This window comes from Lepisosteus platostomus, chromosome 14 (assembly GCF_059453375.1).
Source record: "Lepisosteus platostomus isolate fLepPlt1 chromosome 14, fLepPlt1.hap1, whole genome shotgun sequence".
In the NCBI taxonomy this organism is placed as follows: domain Eukaryota; kingdom Metazoa; phylum Chordata; class Actinopteri; order Semionotiformes; family Lepisosteidae; genus Lepisosteus; species Lepisosteus platostomus.
In genome coordinates, this window is record NC_142624.1 from 11356339 (window position 1) to 11373864 (window position 17526).

A 17526-nucleotide genomic window follows, 5' to 3' on the forward strand; every position below is an offset into this window, starting at 1 on the left:
TAATACTGATCTGCCCCTTTCTGCTTTTATAGATTCTGGAGTGGCCAGGAACATCTTAGACTCGTCCCTCGCTAAGTCCTGGAATATCCCTTTACTCCCAGTGAATCCACACCTCCATGTCCAAACTATGGACAGCTCCTCTATTGCTTCAGGCCCAATTTCCTGGCAGACCATCCTGCTCACTCTACAGATAGGTGCCACCCATCTCAAGCAAATACAATTTTTCCTTCTGGAGACCCCTTCACACCCCTTCCTTTTAGGGTACCCTTGGCTACACCAACATGATCCCCACATCTCCTGGTAACATAATGAACTATTAACCTGGGATTCTCATTGTCACTCCTGTTGCTGCCTTCTGCCTATAAAGCTAGGCTTTACTAACTTCTCTCAATCTGAAGTCTCAAGTTCCTCTTCAATACAGAGATTTATTGGAGGCCTTCAATAAACAAAAAGTCCTAACCCTCCCCCCCATCGTCCTTATGACTGTCCTGTTGACCTCCTACCCAACAGTCTTCCTTCAAAGGGGAAAATCTATCTACTGTCAAATACGGAATCACGTGCCTTGGATGAGTACATTCAGGAATCACTCAGAGCTTGCATTATTCGCCCCTCTCCAACATCTGCACTAGCTTCTTTTTTATAGAGAAAAAGGACGGAGAACTCAGACCCTGCATCGATTACCATGGTCTCAATGAAATTACAGTCAAGATGCGATACCCATTGTTGTTAATTACTGTAGCTCTGGAATCTATAAATGGCAACACTATCTTCTCGTAATTAGACTTACGTGGAGCTTAAAAACTAATTTGCATCAGGAAGGGTGATTAATGGAAAACCGCTTTCATCACAACCTATAGACACTATGAATATCTGGTTATGCCTTTTGGCTTGGTTAACATTCCTGCTGTTTTTCAAAATTTTATGAACAATGTTTATCTTGATGTCATATGAAGGTTTGTGTTAATTGTCCCCACGATTCATTTCCTAGGAAATGTTCTTTCTCCTCAGGGAATCAAAATGGATCCAAGCAAGATAGCCACGATCAAAGAATGGCCACCACCGAAGAATCTGAAACAAGTCCAGAATTTTCTGCGGTTTGCCAGTTTTTATAGACGTTTTATTAGGGATTTCAGCTCGGTCGTCGCTTCCATAGCTGCACCTACTTGAGACCCGAAAGGGCCTGACACAAGGCAAATGGTCTCCTCAGGCGGAAACAGCATTTACCCATCTGAAACATCTTTTTACATCAGCCCCACTACTACGGCACTCTGATCCTTCTTTACCCTTTTGAGGTAGATGCATCAGCCTATGGAGTGGGGGCAGTTCTTTCTCAATGCCACGATCAGAAAACAATTCTTCATCCCTGTGCTTTTTTTCTAGAAAGCTTTTGCCCACTGAGATTAATTGTGATGTACAGAATCGTGAACTTCTTGCCATTAAACTAGCTTGCGAAGAGTGGAAACACTGGCTGGAGGGTGCACAACACCCTTTTGTTATATACTCTTACCATAAAAACCTGGAATATTTGCAATCTGCGAAACTACTGAATTCTCGCCAAGCCAGATGTTTTTTTAATTACATATATCCCTGGTTCCAAGAATGTCAAGGCTGATGCTCTTTCTCAGCTATATGGCCCTCCTGAAATTGAAAAAGATCCAGAACCTATTATCCCATCTGATAGGTTTATAGCGATTATTAAATGGAAAATTGGAGAATAGGTCAGGCGTGCTTTGTCTGGCCACCTGATTCCTCCACAATGTCCCCCCAACAAACTTTGTTGTCAATCCGGTCTGATCCACAGTCCTCCTTTGGGGCCATGATTCCCACTCTGCTGGAGACCCTGGAATCCTGAGAACCCTTGAAATAATTTCAGAAGACTTCTGGTGGCCTACCCTAAAAAGAATACTACAGATTATTTTCAAGCATGCCCCGTATGTGCCTGAATTAAATCTCCCTGCCAGAAGACTGCTGGACTTTTCCAACTTTGACCCATTCCTGAACGTCCATGGTCCCATATCTTGGTGGATTTTATTACAGATCTCCTGAAGAGTCAACGACATACTACCATTTTAGTCATCGTGGATTGGTTTTCTAAATCAACGCATTTCACCCCTCTTCCCTCTCTTCCTTCGGCTCAAGAACTGGCAGACCTTTTTATCCAACATGTTTTTAGACTTCATGGAATCCCTAAGGATGTTGTCTCAAAAAAGGGTCCGCAATTTACCTCTAGGTTTTGGAAAGTGTTTTGTAAATCCCTCGGAGCCACAGTTTCCCTGACTTCGGCATATAACCCACAAGCTAATGGTCAGACAGAAAGAATTAATCAGATTTACAAACATTCCTTCAAGCTTACACTTTCTTCACGCAAGATAGTTGGGCCTCTTTGCTTCAATGGGCTGAGTATGCCCATAACTCCTTAACATCTTCAGCTACCATATTGTCACCAATCCTGTGTTCTTAACAATACCAACCAACCTTAATTTCGGATTCACCCCCAGACACCCAGGTTCCTCAATCAATACATCTCCAACATTCAAGACTTACGGAAATTAGCTATCGTATACTAACCAAAGACAAGTTTGTACTGCCAATAGACTTTGTCAAGCAGTGCCCCACCTCCAGCGAGGACAAATGGTGTGGCTCTCTACCCACAATATGCCTCTGAGTCAGCCTTCTCGCAAATTAGGTCCCCATTACATCTGTCCCTTCCGTATCTTAGCTCAGAGAACACTTGTCACTTATAGTCTGGCTTTACCCTCTACTCTTAGACTTCATGCTACTTTTCTTGTTTCCTTGCTTATGCCTTTCCATCGCTCTTCCATCTAACATCAACCTTGACCTTCCCCACCTCACATCATAGAGGGAATGGAATTCCTGCTTACACTGTTAATACAATTCTGGACTCTCGCTGGCATCGTGGCTCCCTACAATACCTGGTTGACTGACTGGGAGGGTAATGGCCCTGAAGAACACTCTGGGGTACCCAAAAGTGACATCCTTGACCCAGTCCTAATTCTGAACTTTCATTGAGCCCTCATTCTTGGGGGGGGGGGAGGTGGGTGGTAGTAATTCTCATGTTTTTGACACCTGAACCCCTTGGCTCGGCTTTTCGACTACGTTTTGTGGGTTTCGGCATTTGGTTTTTGGCATGTTTTTAAGTAATTCATGCAGTAAGTTCTCTTCAATTATTGCAAAATCAGTATTGGCAGGGGACTTAACTGAATAAATGTATAATAATATTGCTTTGAAAAAAAGAACTTTTAAAAACCTTATATAATGGTATGGAATTATTATTAATAGTACCAACATATATTTTCATATTAGGAAAGATTCATACAATGTCTCCACATAAGATTATTTTATATTTACCCTTTATTGCACAATTATTTGTTGTATTTAATATTTGACCTCTGGGAATTAATACACTTTGTTGCAAGTCTAAAGACTTGTGGTTTTTAGGTTCCTAAATTGTTTTATGCACTTCTTTCTTGCTTAACATGGTAAGTAAAAGGTTGCCCCACAAAATTATTAGGTATTATCTAATTAGAGCAATTAAATTACATTAAATGTACATTAAAAAGGACTAAAATTAATATTCCAATATTAAAAATGAATTATTTCATTTTAGACTTATTACATTTTAAAAATGAATACCTTTTATTGTAGAAATAAATTAAACTAAATTACTAAAATGTGACTAAAACTATTCTGTTTTAGTCGACTAAAAGTTAGACTAATTATAGTCAGAATGTAGTTGACTAGACTAAATTAAAAGTGGGTGACTAGAAAGTGACTATGAAACATAACCTTGATTATCCTGACACCACCACTTCCTGATTAGACCTTTAGACCTGTGTGTAGAACTTGTCTTAACCTGTTTAAAGAAACAAAAAACTGTATTATTTAAAACTTTTATTAATTAAAAAAATTGGTATAAAATGCTGCTCCGTATTTTTGTGTTTCTGAAACTGTCCTTCATTAGTTTGTTGCAATGCAACAACATCAAGAACATAATTTAGAATTTATTATTCCCACCATCTTTACCTATATATAAAGAATACACTTTTACACTTGAACTTTGTTCCTTAGGTGTTCTTAAGTTTATCAAATTAGCCAAATTACCATATCTTGTAATTAAAAAAGCCATTAATAATCACAAATATTTTTATCACAAATTGTGCTGAAGATATTGCATCACATTGTGTAAATATTCAAATCCAAGTTAACTTTAGAAGTATGTTCTTAATGTGTGAATATACCTCTCAGAGTGAAACAGATGGTTTATTTTAATATAACACATATTCCATGGGAGTCTTCATTTTTTTAATTAACCAAATTACCTCACCTTGTTATTAAAATACAAAAAGCCATTAATGCTCACAAATATTTATATAACATATTGTGGTGAAGTTGTTGCATTGCATTTTGAAAATATGTATTTAAATTCTAGCTAGATTTGGAAACTTTATGATAATGTGTGTAAATACCTCTAGGGGTGAAACAGATGTTTTAATTATTTTAATATAAAGCAGTTTTAAGGTGGGAAGTACTTTCTCATGTGTGAAAATGAGAAATAACAGAAATTAATAAAGCTTTATCTGAACATAAATTATTTTTTCCTGGTTTCCTTGTCAATTATGACCATACAAGTAAAAGAGACAATAAAAAAATGAAGCCTATAAAGATTTTTCAATAAAAATGATATACTTTAAATGATCCACAATTACATGATCACTTGAATGATACTTAATGACATTTGCTATAAGATGTTATCTTTTTTGGCATAAATTGTGTTGTGAATGACAGTGGTAATATTCATTTTTTTGTAATATATTAGTTACAAATTGAAATAAACACAATCTCCAGGATTGTGTTCTTTCTGAGGTGGACAGATAAGATCAGCCCTCTTCAGGAGACTGGGAAAAAGAAAGAGAGTCCAGGCTACAGAGGTGAAGTGATCATCAGGCCTTTATTTCAGTTCTGAAGTCAATGCACAGTAGTGGCAGCACATGAAAGCAACACAGCCCTGTCAGTTTCTCTAACAGGTCTTTTTTATAGCCTGTAACAAACATTTGTTCCAAAAACTGCAACTTAGTAACCAATTCCTCCTGCTTGCTTAGCTGACAAATTTCCTCATCCTATGGTTAGCAGCAAACCTTCTTACCTGTCTGTGACTTAAAGTTGATTAGGCTATTTATAACAATCTACAGTCTGCTCCTTTGTTTTTATCAAATGATACATAGCTTGTTGATCAGACAGTTTGTCCCTGTCAGCTGTCTGCATTTTATTTTATCAAATGTCACAAAAACCATGTTTTTACTGAAACTTGCTAAATGTAAGCATTTTTTTTGTAGGCTATAGTTAACAGTGCTCTGGTTACAGTTATGTTATACAAAATATAAAATCCAATCTTTCATCTCTGAATCTTGTTTGATCATCCTTGTGAATATAGACGCTTGATGTATTATGAAGATCACAAATACATTTTGAGTCGTACTTTAACAAGGTATTTTTTTGCTTTTGTTTTTTAGATTGACCAGGATGTAAACACAAAATATAGTTTGTCCTCAGAAGCAGAGCTGAATGCAATCAAATCTCTGACTTTGGGCAAAGTCACAAGTAAGCTCTTTTTTGTTACAATATAAATAATAATTTTGTCATTATATTGTGTGGTTTTTCTTTAGATATACAATATTTTTTAAGGAGTAAATTCCTTTCAAGTACTTCTGATGACAGACTTCAAAACAGGCTGTTTTGAAGGCTTTTGTGTTTATTCAGGCTTTTGTTTTGAAGAAATGTAATTTGAGAAGTATTCTGTTATATGATATAAAAATCTTTATGTTCAGAGCTTTGTCAACACAAATAAAATATCACTCTAGCAGTTTATGATGTATCACATATCATTAACTCATGTTCAGTCTTAATTATTGCTCGAATAGTGATCTTAGTAGTTCATAAGACAGTCCCTACAGAAACAACAGTTTCACTTGTTACAATCAGCTACTTTAAATTTCCTTTCTAAGGTTATGTTATTGCTTTAAAAACTTAATAATGATGGAGCATTTGATCAAAGAAAATGACTATGTGGTTCATCCAGAGTTACAGCACAATTATATGTTGTGGGAAGGTCATTTGTGATGAATAGGGTGTGTGAATGCAATAGGCACAGTAATTTGAAATTGGTGGTGAAATATATCATGGTTTTGATTGTGGTTATACACCATTTTGTATTGTGCTTAATTAAATTGTTTATAGGTGAGAAACCGTGGATAACTTAATTTTGCAGTTGATAAAACTACAGTTGGCAAGGGATTACTCTATGGTCAACAGCTACAATTTAAGTCTCATGCAACAGGCAATCACCCTCTACCGGCCCCAAGAATCCAAGCAGTCTATTTAAAAAAATATCAAAGCAGCCATTATTCCAGCAGAGAGAATGTAAAGGCTCCCGACACAGTGTCAGTAACACTAAGTAAATCTGGTTAGTTAACTGCCTCTTGAAATTCTGCCATTGCGAGAGGTCACATTTACAGAAATCAAACTGTAACAGTACAGGAGAAAACAAGGAATATCTCTGTTTAGAATAAGGTCCAGTTGGCAAAACCTAACCACCTCTGCACACTCTTAAAATATCTGTAAATGTTATTCACAGTGTCTACCAGACAAAGCACAGCCATTCACATTAAAATATTATATCCTATTGTCATTCAAATGTGGAAAGGAGAAATAATTCAATTGAATTCATCTAATAAATGTCAAATCTTTATAGCATGATTGGGGTCCCCTATAAAATTTGCCCCCTTACTGATTTCCTCTATTATTGCAATTTTTTTACACTGAAGGTTTTCAGGTCTTTAATCAAAATCTAATATTTGATTATCCCATAGATAAAGGGAACCTGAGTGAACAAATAACAATTTTTTTTGCTTATTTCATTTATTTAATTAACAAAGTTATCCAACATCTCTAAATGGAGAACACTTGGAACAGTAGTTAATCTTCCCAGGTGTGATAGCCCTGCCAAAATTTCTCCAAGGGCGCAGCGTGAAATAATCCAGGAAGTCACAAAGGATCGTAAAAAAACATCAAACGAACTGCCTCAGCTAAGTTCAGTGTCAGTGTTCAAGACTCCACTATCAGAAAGAGACTGGGCAAGAATGGGCTTCACGGGAAAGTAGCAAGGCGGAACTACTGCTAACCAAGAAGAACATAAATGCTTGCCAAGTAGCCTAATCCCAAGCCTTTTGGGAGAATGTTGTATGGACAGATGAATCAAAATTTGAACTTTTTGGACGACATGGGTCCCCATTATGTCTGGCGTAGAGCAAACACAGCATTCCACAGTATGAACATCATACCAACAGTCAAACATGGTGGTGGTAGTGTGATGGTGTGGGGATGCTTTGCTGCCTCGGGACCTGGACGACTTGCCATAATTAAAGGAACCATGAATTCTGTATCAGAAAATTCTTAAGCAGATTGTCCAGTCATCCGTCCGTGAGCTGAAGCATGAGCTGAAGCATAGTTGGGTCATGCACCAAGACAATGATCCAAAACACAAAAGCAAGTCCATATGAGAATGGCTGAAAAGAAGCAAAAGTAAAGTTTTGAAGTGGCCTAGTCAAAGTCCAGACCTAAACCCAATAGAGATTGCTGTGGCAGGGCCTGAAACAAGCAGTTCATGCTCGAAAACCTGCCAATGTTTCTGAATTAAAGCAGTTCTGTGAGGAAGAGTGGGCTAAAATTCCTAACAGCAATGTGGCACAATCATTGATTAAGCATTTTATTTTTATTTATGTATTAAAACACAACGTTTCGGCTGTGAAGCCTTCTTCAGGTGTGAAGAGCAAAACTTCACACTAGAGCAAAACTTAAGTGTATATAGCAAAATCAAACTTTAAGTAGAGGCATAAATGCAATTGTTGAGTTTAGAAAAAAATGATATTGGATGCAACACAAGCCATATACAAAAAAAATAAATAAAACCAGATCTCTTACTGACTTGCACTATAAAAGAGAAAATTTTATACATTGTCACTTCCCTTTCCATATGAATTTCAATATTCTAGAAGAAAATCCCTCACAATAACCTAAGGGGAGAGAAAGAGGTATCACAATGATTTTTTTACAGAAATGAGTTGATTAGAGTAAAAAAATAAGTTAAACTGATAATTTCACAATCTATGTGTTCATAAATGTTACTAAAGTTCTTTATTGTGATGGCATACAACAAGAGTAAAACTTATAAAATATCTGAAGTATTGGATCAGTAAGGCATTCAGAAAAAGGTCAGATTTCTCTAATCACTTGTATATCCCAATACATCGAAAACATCAAAAATACAAGTTAAGGCATGGATTGTGAGACATTGTGTACATATATCAATACTCTATGTCATCAGCATAGCACAGTATACAATGTTGAGTGTTATTGATGGCACAACGGTTTGGAATAATAGACTGACAAACAGTCAGAGCTACAGTTTCCAAACACACCCCTGAATAGTACCACTAGAAACAGAAAACTAGGATAAACACTTGTTACCTGTACATAATATGGTTACAAACATCAAAGTTTCTCAGCTTTTAGAAATTGCCATAGGGGAAACAATGTCTAGTCAGAATAATGTGGACAAGTTGGCATACATCTGAAGCTCTGTGCTTTTTGATAAAGCCAACCTGATTATGGTGAACTATATTTTTTGTATGGTCACATTTTTTGCCAGTGCAGTAGTGCAGGTGCAGGAACTTGTCTTTATTAATATTCATCGTACTGTGATGTCAAGCAAAAGAGGAGTTAACTGGGGCCAAAATGTTACATGAAACTCAGAAGAAATGGCTTTTTACATGTTGTCATACTCATTTAATCATTATACCATTATCATTACCACTATAGTATTGTTTGATCAAATCTGGTCTTTTCTAAAATAACAAACAGAACAATGCATTCAGTGTTTATTGAGATGCAAATACATTATAGAAAAAATAAGAATCAGTGTATGTGACATATAAGTCAACCCTCAATTCACCAAGCACAAATAAAGGGGTAATTAGAATTAATTAATTGGAAAACAAGTAAACATCAGCTTAGAGAGGATCTGTCTACTGTCTATCCACTGTCAGTCTACAGCAGGAAAATATCACAGTGACTGTACCCCAGGAAAAGTGATCCTGCCAAGATCAACCCTGAAAATTATACAGAAAGTCACAAAGAACTCCACAATAGTCTCTAAATAGTCGCTAAAGAGTGTTCATGTTTCAACCAATAGGAAAATGGGCATGGTTTTCAAGAGAGGATAACTAGGAAGAAACCATTAAGTTCTAAAAATGACATTACCATCCATGTCATGTTCATCAAAGAACATCTAGAAGGCTACTGGAAGGATGTTCTCTGTATGGATGAGTCAAATATTGTGCTTTTTGGATACAGTAAAGACCATTATGTGTGGTGAAAAGGTCAATTTCTAGTGCAAATACACACAGGAAAAACATCAGTTGTTGGGCATGCTCTAGAAAAGCAAACTCATTCAGTAATTTTCCTAAGATATATAGATAAGATCACTTTATTGGCCATATACAATTTCTTGTATTAGGAATTTGTCTTTTCACATACCCCAACCTGCTCTCCATAAGACACACAGACAGGGAGAGAAGCTTGGAGTCAGAGCGTAGTGTCAGCAATTTATATAGCGCCTCTGGAGCAGTTGGGGTTAAGGGCTTTGCTCAGGGGCCCAACGGAGTAAGATTCCTCTGCCGTCAGCGGGATACAAACCAGCAACCTTCCAGCCACAGGCGCAGATTCTTAGCCACAGACCACTGCATACAGCTGGGTGGAAAATATAGTAAAATTGTAACGAAGCGTTCTTTCAGGACCCTATGCAGACAACCCAATCCGGGGGGGAGTGACGAAAACACCGGGAAAAAGGCATGCTGGAAGGGGCAGGCTGGAAGGAAAACAGGGGTCGTGTCCATGGTGCGCTGGTGTTCGGGGGAGGTGTGGCCGAGGCAAATAGTCTTATTGAATCTGTGACACAAGTGCCATTAAGGCTTGATGGCAAAACACCAGTCTCTTACCCTCACAAACAAATCAGCCAACATGAAATTTCCTTCCACAAAATAAAATTTTCATGCATGCAATAATTAATAAACATTTAACCAGTAACAGAAAAATGTAAGTGGTTGATGAACTGTACATGAGAAAAAATGTATGTACTGTCAATAGGATTACAAATATTTCCTGAAATATAGGAGTACCAGGCTTCCCCCTGGCAACCAAGAAGTCAATTCCTCAGGCATATTAGCCACTAGTAAGAGAAAAGAAGCAAAAACAATAAACGTTCTACTCGTTTTTACTTCACCTTAGCTATAAGGGCATCTCCTCTGATCTGTTTAACTTCCCCTCTACCTCCAGACTCAATGTAAACAGATGCTACCTGCTAGCATAAAGGAATGTAAGGTATGCAAGAAAGACTGGAAGGACTGGACCTCAGCCTCTCTCAGTGATTTGCTCACTCATGCAAAGGCACATCTGTGCCTGACTGTCACTGGACTTTAACCCAGGTAGAAGTGCAGCACAACTCCCACTGATGAGTGAACATAGGAAGATTCATAAAAAAGAAGAGGCCATTGCACTCATCTACTCTTTTAATAGTATTGTGAGGTTTTACGAACTATTAGAAACTGGGGCTGCCCAACTGCTTTCTCTCTTTAGTAAACCTAAAATAAAGCCATGAGGTTTGTTGCAGCATCCAAAAGAGTGATCTCTGTACATTATGTACAGCTACTCCACATAAAAGTCTAATTGTGCCAGATAGGGAGTGCCTTGCTCAAGAATCTCAAGGATAATCCCATTCATATTCATCTGTCCAAATGTTGTTTAATCTTAAATTATCCTCTAGCTCAACAACCTTGCACTCCAGATTCTATAGCTTTGCATATTGTGTATAGGTAGACTACAAGCCAGAAAACATAAAACACAGACTGACATTTTTGCCATTGCCTTTGTAAAAGCATATAAAGAAATCTAAAAAAACAATGATAATGTAAATATTGAAGTATAAAATCAATATATGAAAACAGAAAACAAATCTCAAAATATTATGTTCTTTTTTGGTAAATCAAATACAGATGTAGCCATTCAAAATGCACAGTAAAACCCCGTACCACAGGATTTGAGCTACAGGCAGCCACAGCACGTGGTTTGCTGGCCAAAGATGATCAACAGATGGCACTTGTAGTGCATTAACTGTTAGTGAAACGATTGCTTCATTTAATCTCTCTGCTGTGCATGTTTAAATCCGCTAAATATGGAATAATAATATGGAATTTCAACTAAAGGGAAATTCTGGTAACTGAGCATAAACAAAACAGGTGCATAATGTCCCTGAACATCATATCCTCATAAACAATATTAATTTAGCAATATAAATGTATTATACATACTGTATATGGCTGGTAGTGGTAGCTAAATAAAAAGTACACAGCAGTATTCCACTTTCTTCATAAACATTTTACGCATCAAAGTCTTTAACTCAGTCACTTACTGTGGTTAGTTTGGAAAAGTTTTGATGTGCTTGTTCTGACTATTAAATTCATATACTTTATAAAAACCTAGAATGTTTTAACGTTTTCTATGTATACTTCCTGTTGTTAATGCAGTAACAAACTGTGTACTTCTTAGAATCTGCTTAATAGGAAATAATATGGAATCGTGTAATAATAATGAAAATAATAATTATATTAATTTAAGGATCTAAATACAATATATTTATATAGTTGGTGGTATTACCGTAGTCCACTTTCTTTGTAAACGTTTTGTTTTTTCTTTGACTCGTATACTCATGATTACTTTCAAAACATTTTAAGCTGTTTGTTTCAGCCATGGCCCCAAGCAGCCAGCTGGTTCAGCGGGTTTGTCAATAGGGCCCTATCTATGAGATTCTAGTTGAATACCTGCTTAGGGCACAAGTTGTTCTTCTAACAAAGACTTATCTTTAAAAAATAAAATAGCAAATATTATAAACTATATTAACAATTATTTAGTTTTTTATATATCACAACATATTCTATGTTACAGTAGATATTAATAATTAAATAAAAACGTGAATAAGCATATTGTCAACAATGGGAGTAAAAACCAGTTGAAAAAGTTTAGTTCAATTAAATTCAAGATACTTTATTCAGTGGGGCAATTTAACACAAGCTTTTACAACGAGCCTTAAAATAAAATTGTATGTATTATAATTATAATAATAATAACAAAAAAAATAAAATAATAACAAAGTGGTATTAAAAAGACCACTGAAACTATAATAATGTATCTGATCATTATTAACAATATGAATTTATTAATAATAAATAATAATTTCAACTTCTTGTTTTTTTCAGATTCATTTGTTTTCTCCGCTTTTCAAAACCTTTCACAGCTTTTAATTAAACAATATCTAGTATTTAGTTGCATTTTTAGAAACCTTAGTTTGAATAAAGTGGATCCCAGCTGTATGCGAGTTAACGCGAGAACGCATTATGCTACATTTTTTTGCATCAGTTGAAGCGTTCTGAAACCTCTCAAAAACATTAAAAATGTAACATAATAATGTATGGAACGATGGGCCACTGATTCTTTTAATATTTAAAGAAAATAAAAAATAAGAAACAATAACTTGTCCCTGCCTAAATTAGAAATTGCATGACTTTCTCTCTCTCATCCTAACGTTAATCCCGCATCAGCAGGGTCCGCTTGTCGGCACACCCGTCTCCATTTGGTGGTTTGAACCAAATCTTTGAGCTGACGTTGCCATTAAATGCGAGCGAGAATACTCCAACCGGCGCGTCACTCCGCCTGCCGTCAGAGGGGAGGAGAGGAGAACAAAGTAATGTAGCCAATTCATAGAGGGGGATTTAGGCGCCATGGGAAATTTGGCCAGGACGCCGGGGTTACACCCCTACTCTTTTCGAGAAACACCCTGGGATTTTTAATGACCACAGAGAGTCAGGACCTCGGTTTTATGTCTCATACGAAAGATGGCGCTCGTTTTACAGTATAGTGTCCCTGTCACTATACTGGGGCATTGGGACCCATATGGACCGCAGGGTGAGTGCCCTCTGCTGGCCTCACTAACACCTCTTCCAGCAGCAACCTTAGTTTTCCCAGGAAGTCTCCTATCCAGGTACTGACCAGACTCACACATGCTTAGCTTCAGTGGGTTGCCAATTGTAAATAAATTGGTACATAAAAAAACAAGTTTAGACAATTAAAAACACTTTTTATGTGTGAAAAATGGGTGATTTTTCTTCCTCATGATCAGCTTAGAATCTTTGTGTAAACTGTGTTTTGTTTACTTTTTAATTAAAGATTTAAAACACTTTTAATTTGTAAACACAACATGTGCTTTGTACACAAAAATCACATTCTCCCCTCTCTCTGAGTTGTGAAGCAGATCAGCAGGTCTGTAAGTAATAAGATGAATGAATGAACCTCCAGACCATCTTCAGGACAGTTGGACAGTTGGGAATGTTTCATGCCAGCCAGCTAGCGCATTATCACCTCACACTAGGGAAAGGGAAGTGGGCTGTAATTTCACTCTCCATCAAAACACAGTCCCAACAGTCACTGATGCAGCTTTAGCCAAGTAATTCCTGGTTTAAATTCCTGGTTTTAAGAGAAGAATGTGACTTTTTGTTTACCTTTAATTTGTTTTGTGGAGGCGATATTTTTTCTTGGCTCATGCGTGCTGCAGTTGGGTTTTTTTAGTTTGTAGTGGTCCTTTGTTCACAGTTTATACAGTATAATGGATAATTGTGGTGTCCATTGTGGCTTTCAGTTTAGAGGATTTTACTCAGCGCCTGACTTTAAAGCAGTCTGAGAAATGTCACAAAGCAAGTGTTTTATTGATAATAGGTTTTAGTCTTTCAGTTTACTGGGGACGTATCAGATGTTAAATGTAGGAAGGGATACAACTCACACACTCCAGACAGACAAAGGTGATAAAAATCCATTCAGAAGGGTGCAGTGTTGTAGCAGAAGCTACAGGTGAATAAAAGGCACAAAAAGTGTTTTATTGGAAGATTTAACTGTTCTTCAAGGATTGAAGCCTGAAGGATTAACTTGATTAATTTGTTTAATTGGGTAATTGGTCCTATCATTTGTAACACTTGTGCAAGCCTAGGGGAGAAGCTTAAGTTTTAAAAGGAAGTTCCTCTTAAACTGAGAACTGAGAACTGAGAAAGAGAAGAGAGTGAAAGGAAGATATCAGAAGGAGAAGTCAACTAGTCAGACATACCTGGAAGACTGCCTGAGCCACATCTACATCTGCCCATGGACAAAAAACAGTATTCCAGTTTGTGTCATAGCAGGACAACCCTGCCTGCCTTCTATAATTACACTTTTCAAATGAGAAGACCTTCTTCATATAAAGATAGTATCTTTTTACGTGACCATGGCAAAAGAAGTATGGACATTTCACAAAGGAGGAGGGAATCTTTGAGGCTTGTATGAGAACTGAGGTACCGCCATTTAGGACCCAGGATTCATGGCCCCTTCCAGGATAGTCTAAGTATTATCATACAAAGAAACAAGTAATAGGTTTATTCCATGCTGAAAAGAGAAGTAGAAACACAATGTTTCGGCCATGGAGCCTTCTTCAGGTGTGAGAAGACTCCTACTGCCTTACTTGTTTCATGGTTGTTTTGAATATTGGATAATACTGTGTTTCTTTGTAATATAATCTGTTTTGCCTTTCAAATTCATCCTGCCAAAATTTCTAAACATAAAGAGATACTTTTCATAAACCAATTTACCCAGAAATCCTTATTAGCTGTATGCCGATTTGGGCAGTAGTTATCAAGTCAGATTGTTACAGTGTGTTAACAAAAACTCTAACAGAGAAGTTTGTAAGAGGAAGCTGACTTTCTTCTCAATTATAGATGTGTCCATTCAAAATACACAGTAAAACTCCATAGCCCGGCAAATCATCTGTGGACTACTGCAGTACATGATTTGCTGGACAAAATGACCGACAGGTGGCACTTGTGGTGCATTAGTTGTTAGTAAAATGATTGCTTCTTTTAAACTCTCTATGTTGCATGTTAGAATCTGCTTAATGTGATGTATTAATATGGAAATTTACAATTAGAGTAAAATACAAAGTAAAATAATTGTAATCGAGAATAACAAAGCAATATTTAAAACACCACAGAAACCGAACTATAATAACGTATCTGATCACTGTTAAGAATATTAAATTATTAATAATAATATGTGACTGACTCAGAACCTTCAAACCATAGACATTTTAAAGATTGCAATTTGTGAAAGGTTTCACAACATTTATATACACAACATCTAGTGCCTGGTTCCATTTTCAAAAACCTTATTTTGAATAAAGTGAAACCCAGGTGTAAGCAACACTTGACCATATATCCCGATCACAGGGGGTGGAGTGTGTGTAGGGAAAGGTTTAGGCTGCAATTGAATTGAGGGTCTGTATTCTTCACACCTGAAACATTGTTTTCTCTGAAAAACAACCATTTTTATTTTCTTTGTGATTCAAGTTTGAAGTGTGATGACATATTAAACCAATTGTAAATATGGCATTTACATTGGCGTTTTCATTAATTTTATGTATCACAGTATATTTACTTGACATTCACGATCACTTAAGCGTATGGAGGAGTGCCAGAGTCAAGGAGACGCCCCTTCCCTCCACGGGTGTAAAGGGTGCAACTGCAGCAGCCACAAATAAATGAAAAATAAACTTTTTTCTCCTGATCATAATTGTAACAAATTATCACGTTTAACTTTTGCGTAACAATCATGACGTTCTCATTCAAACGTTTGATTAAAAAAAAAAATTCCAAACCTTGGCTGGTATGTCTCAGGGACTCCTGCATAGAATAATGCAAACGAAAGAGCTGCTAGAGTTAACAGCTTCAGTTTTAAAATGTTATTAATAATATCTTCTGTATCCCATTAACATTGAATTTTTTTACAATTGTAAAAAGAGACAATACACAACGTGTCTCCTCTATAACTCTTCAGTTTACAGAATAATTTCCCCAGAGCCACACAACATTGTCCAACCTTGCCCTTCTTGTGTCTAATTTTCAGGGAATATCCCTGTTACAAAAGGGAACAGCGGATTGGTCCTTGACTATGGTTAAACAGTACATATGATGTCTGGTGGAGTTTCAGCATTCGCTTTTCTGTAATCTATACAAAAACTTGACGGACTTCCTTCTTTGAACTAAACTACACTCCATGTAAATCAATCTTCATGTGACTTCCCCAGTAGCTCACTGGTCTACATGCCTGATTACTAACCTACAGGTTGTGTGTTCAAATCCAGCCGGCGCCATGACTTTTCTTTTAACAAACATTTCTTTGAAAAAATAGAATAGCAATATTATGGACAATTAATTGACTTTTAGATTTCTAAATATCACAACATGATCGAATTTAAGTCATTTTTGATAACAATGAATAGTCACCTTCTTACCTTCTGACAACGGTCCCTGCTTCTGCTTCCTGCTTCTATTGTGTGTGTGTGTGGGGGGGGGGGATCCCTTTTGATCTCCCTTCAGATATTCGGTGTCGCATCTTACCAGTGCAGCTGATCTTTTGCTGCCTGGGTCAACTATCACAAAGCTTTAGAGAACTTAACATTTCTAATATCAACAAATTGTAAATACGACGTTTACATTGGCATTATTAATTTCCACATGGGTGTATGGAGGATTGTCAGCTGTCACTGACAGTAGACCCCCCCTCTTAGGCTGCGCACACGATCTTTTAAATTTTTATAGAGAATTGGAGGCTGTACAATATGCGTTACAATATAAACAGTATGGAGAAGAGTCCCCATTACCGGTAAAGCGCTTTGAGTGGAGTGTCCAGAAAAGCGCTATATAAGTGTAAGCAATTATTATTATTATTATTATAAACATTTATATTGATTTAAATCGCGTTTTTATTTAAATCTCAAATGCATGTTTAATTAAATGTGTTTTTTTAATCATAATCAGACAAATGCAACATAAATTGATACAGTATCTTTGTCTTCTAAGTATCTTAATAAACTTTCAGCATAGCTTTCTCCCCATTTAGATTTATTTTTCTTGGGATTTTGGGATCAAACGTGGAAAGATTAGATTGTAATCGTTTTTATTTTTTAAATAAGTTTTAGAAAAGTGTAATCTATACTAAAAAGCTGTACACCACCTGCTATATAGATACATATTGTAATACTTTCGGGTTTGGATAGGACAGACACAATAACTCAGACTTGCGGAGTTAAAGGAAGTGAAAGCCTTTGTTTTTCTTCTCTGTCACCACCTGCTAACCCGGCTCTCCCGCGACCCCGACCGCCAACAGCCCGAGCCAACACACCGCCCGCGCCCGAGAGAGAGAGAGTGAAAAGAGAGAGAGAGTAAGACCCAGGGGTGCAGAAGCAGGGAACTATTTACAAGGAAAACGGATACCTCCCCAGACTGTACGCCCGCTTCACTGTGGGATAGCCGCTCGCCCACC

The 17526-nt window shown here is 36.9% G+C and overlaps 1 protein-coding gene across 2 annotated transcripts in view; it reads left to right on the forward strand.

Moving 5' to 3' along the window:
* The window catches only part of cntnap5a (contactin associated protein family member 5a), a 448552-nt gene that overhangs the window by 384078 nt on the left and 46948 nt on the right, over positions 1-17526 (forward strand). The window contains exon 21 of one of the 2 annotated variants that reach the window (XM_088607188.1): positions 1009-1562. In XM_088607188.1, the coding sequence (XP_088463314.1) occupies positions 1009-1167 (159 nt within the window). In that variant the 3' untranslated portion in view covers positions 1168-1562. Of the gene's footprint in view, positions 1-1008; positions 1563-5531; positions 5620-17526 lie in introns of those variants that run through there. The other variant, XM_088607189.1, reaches the window with a different exon arrangement.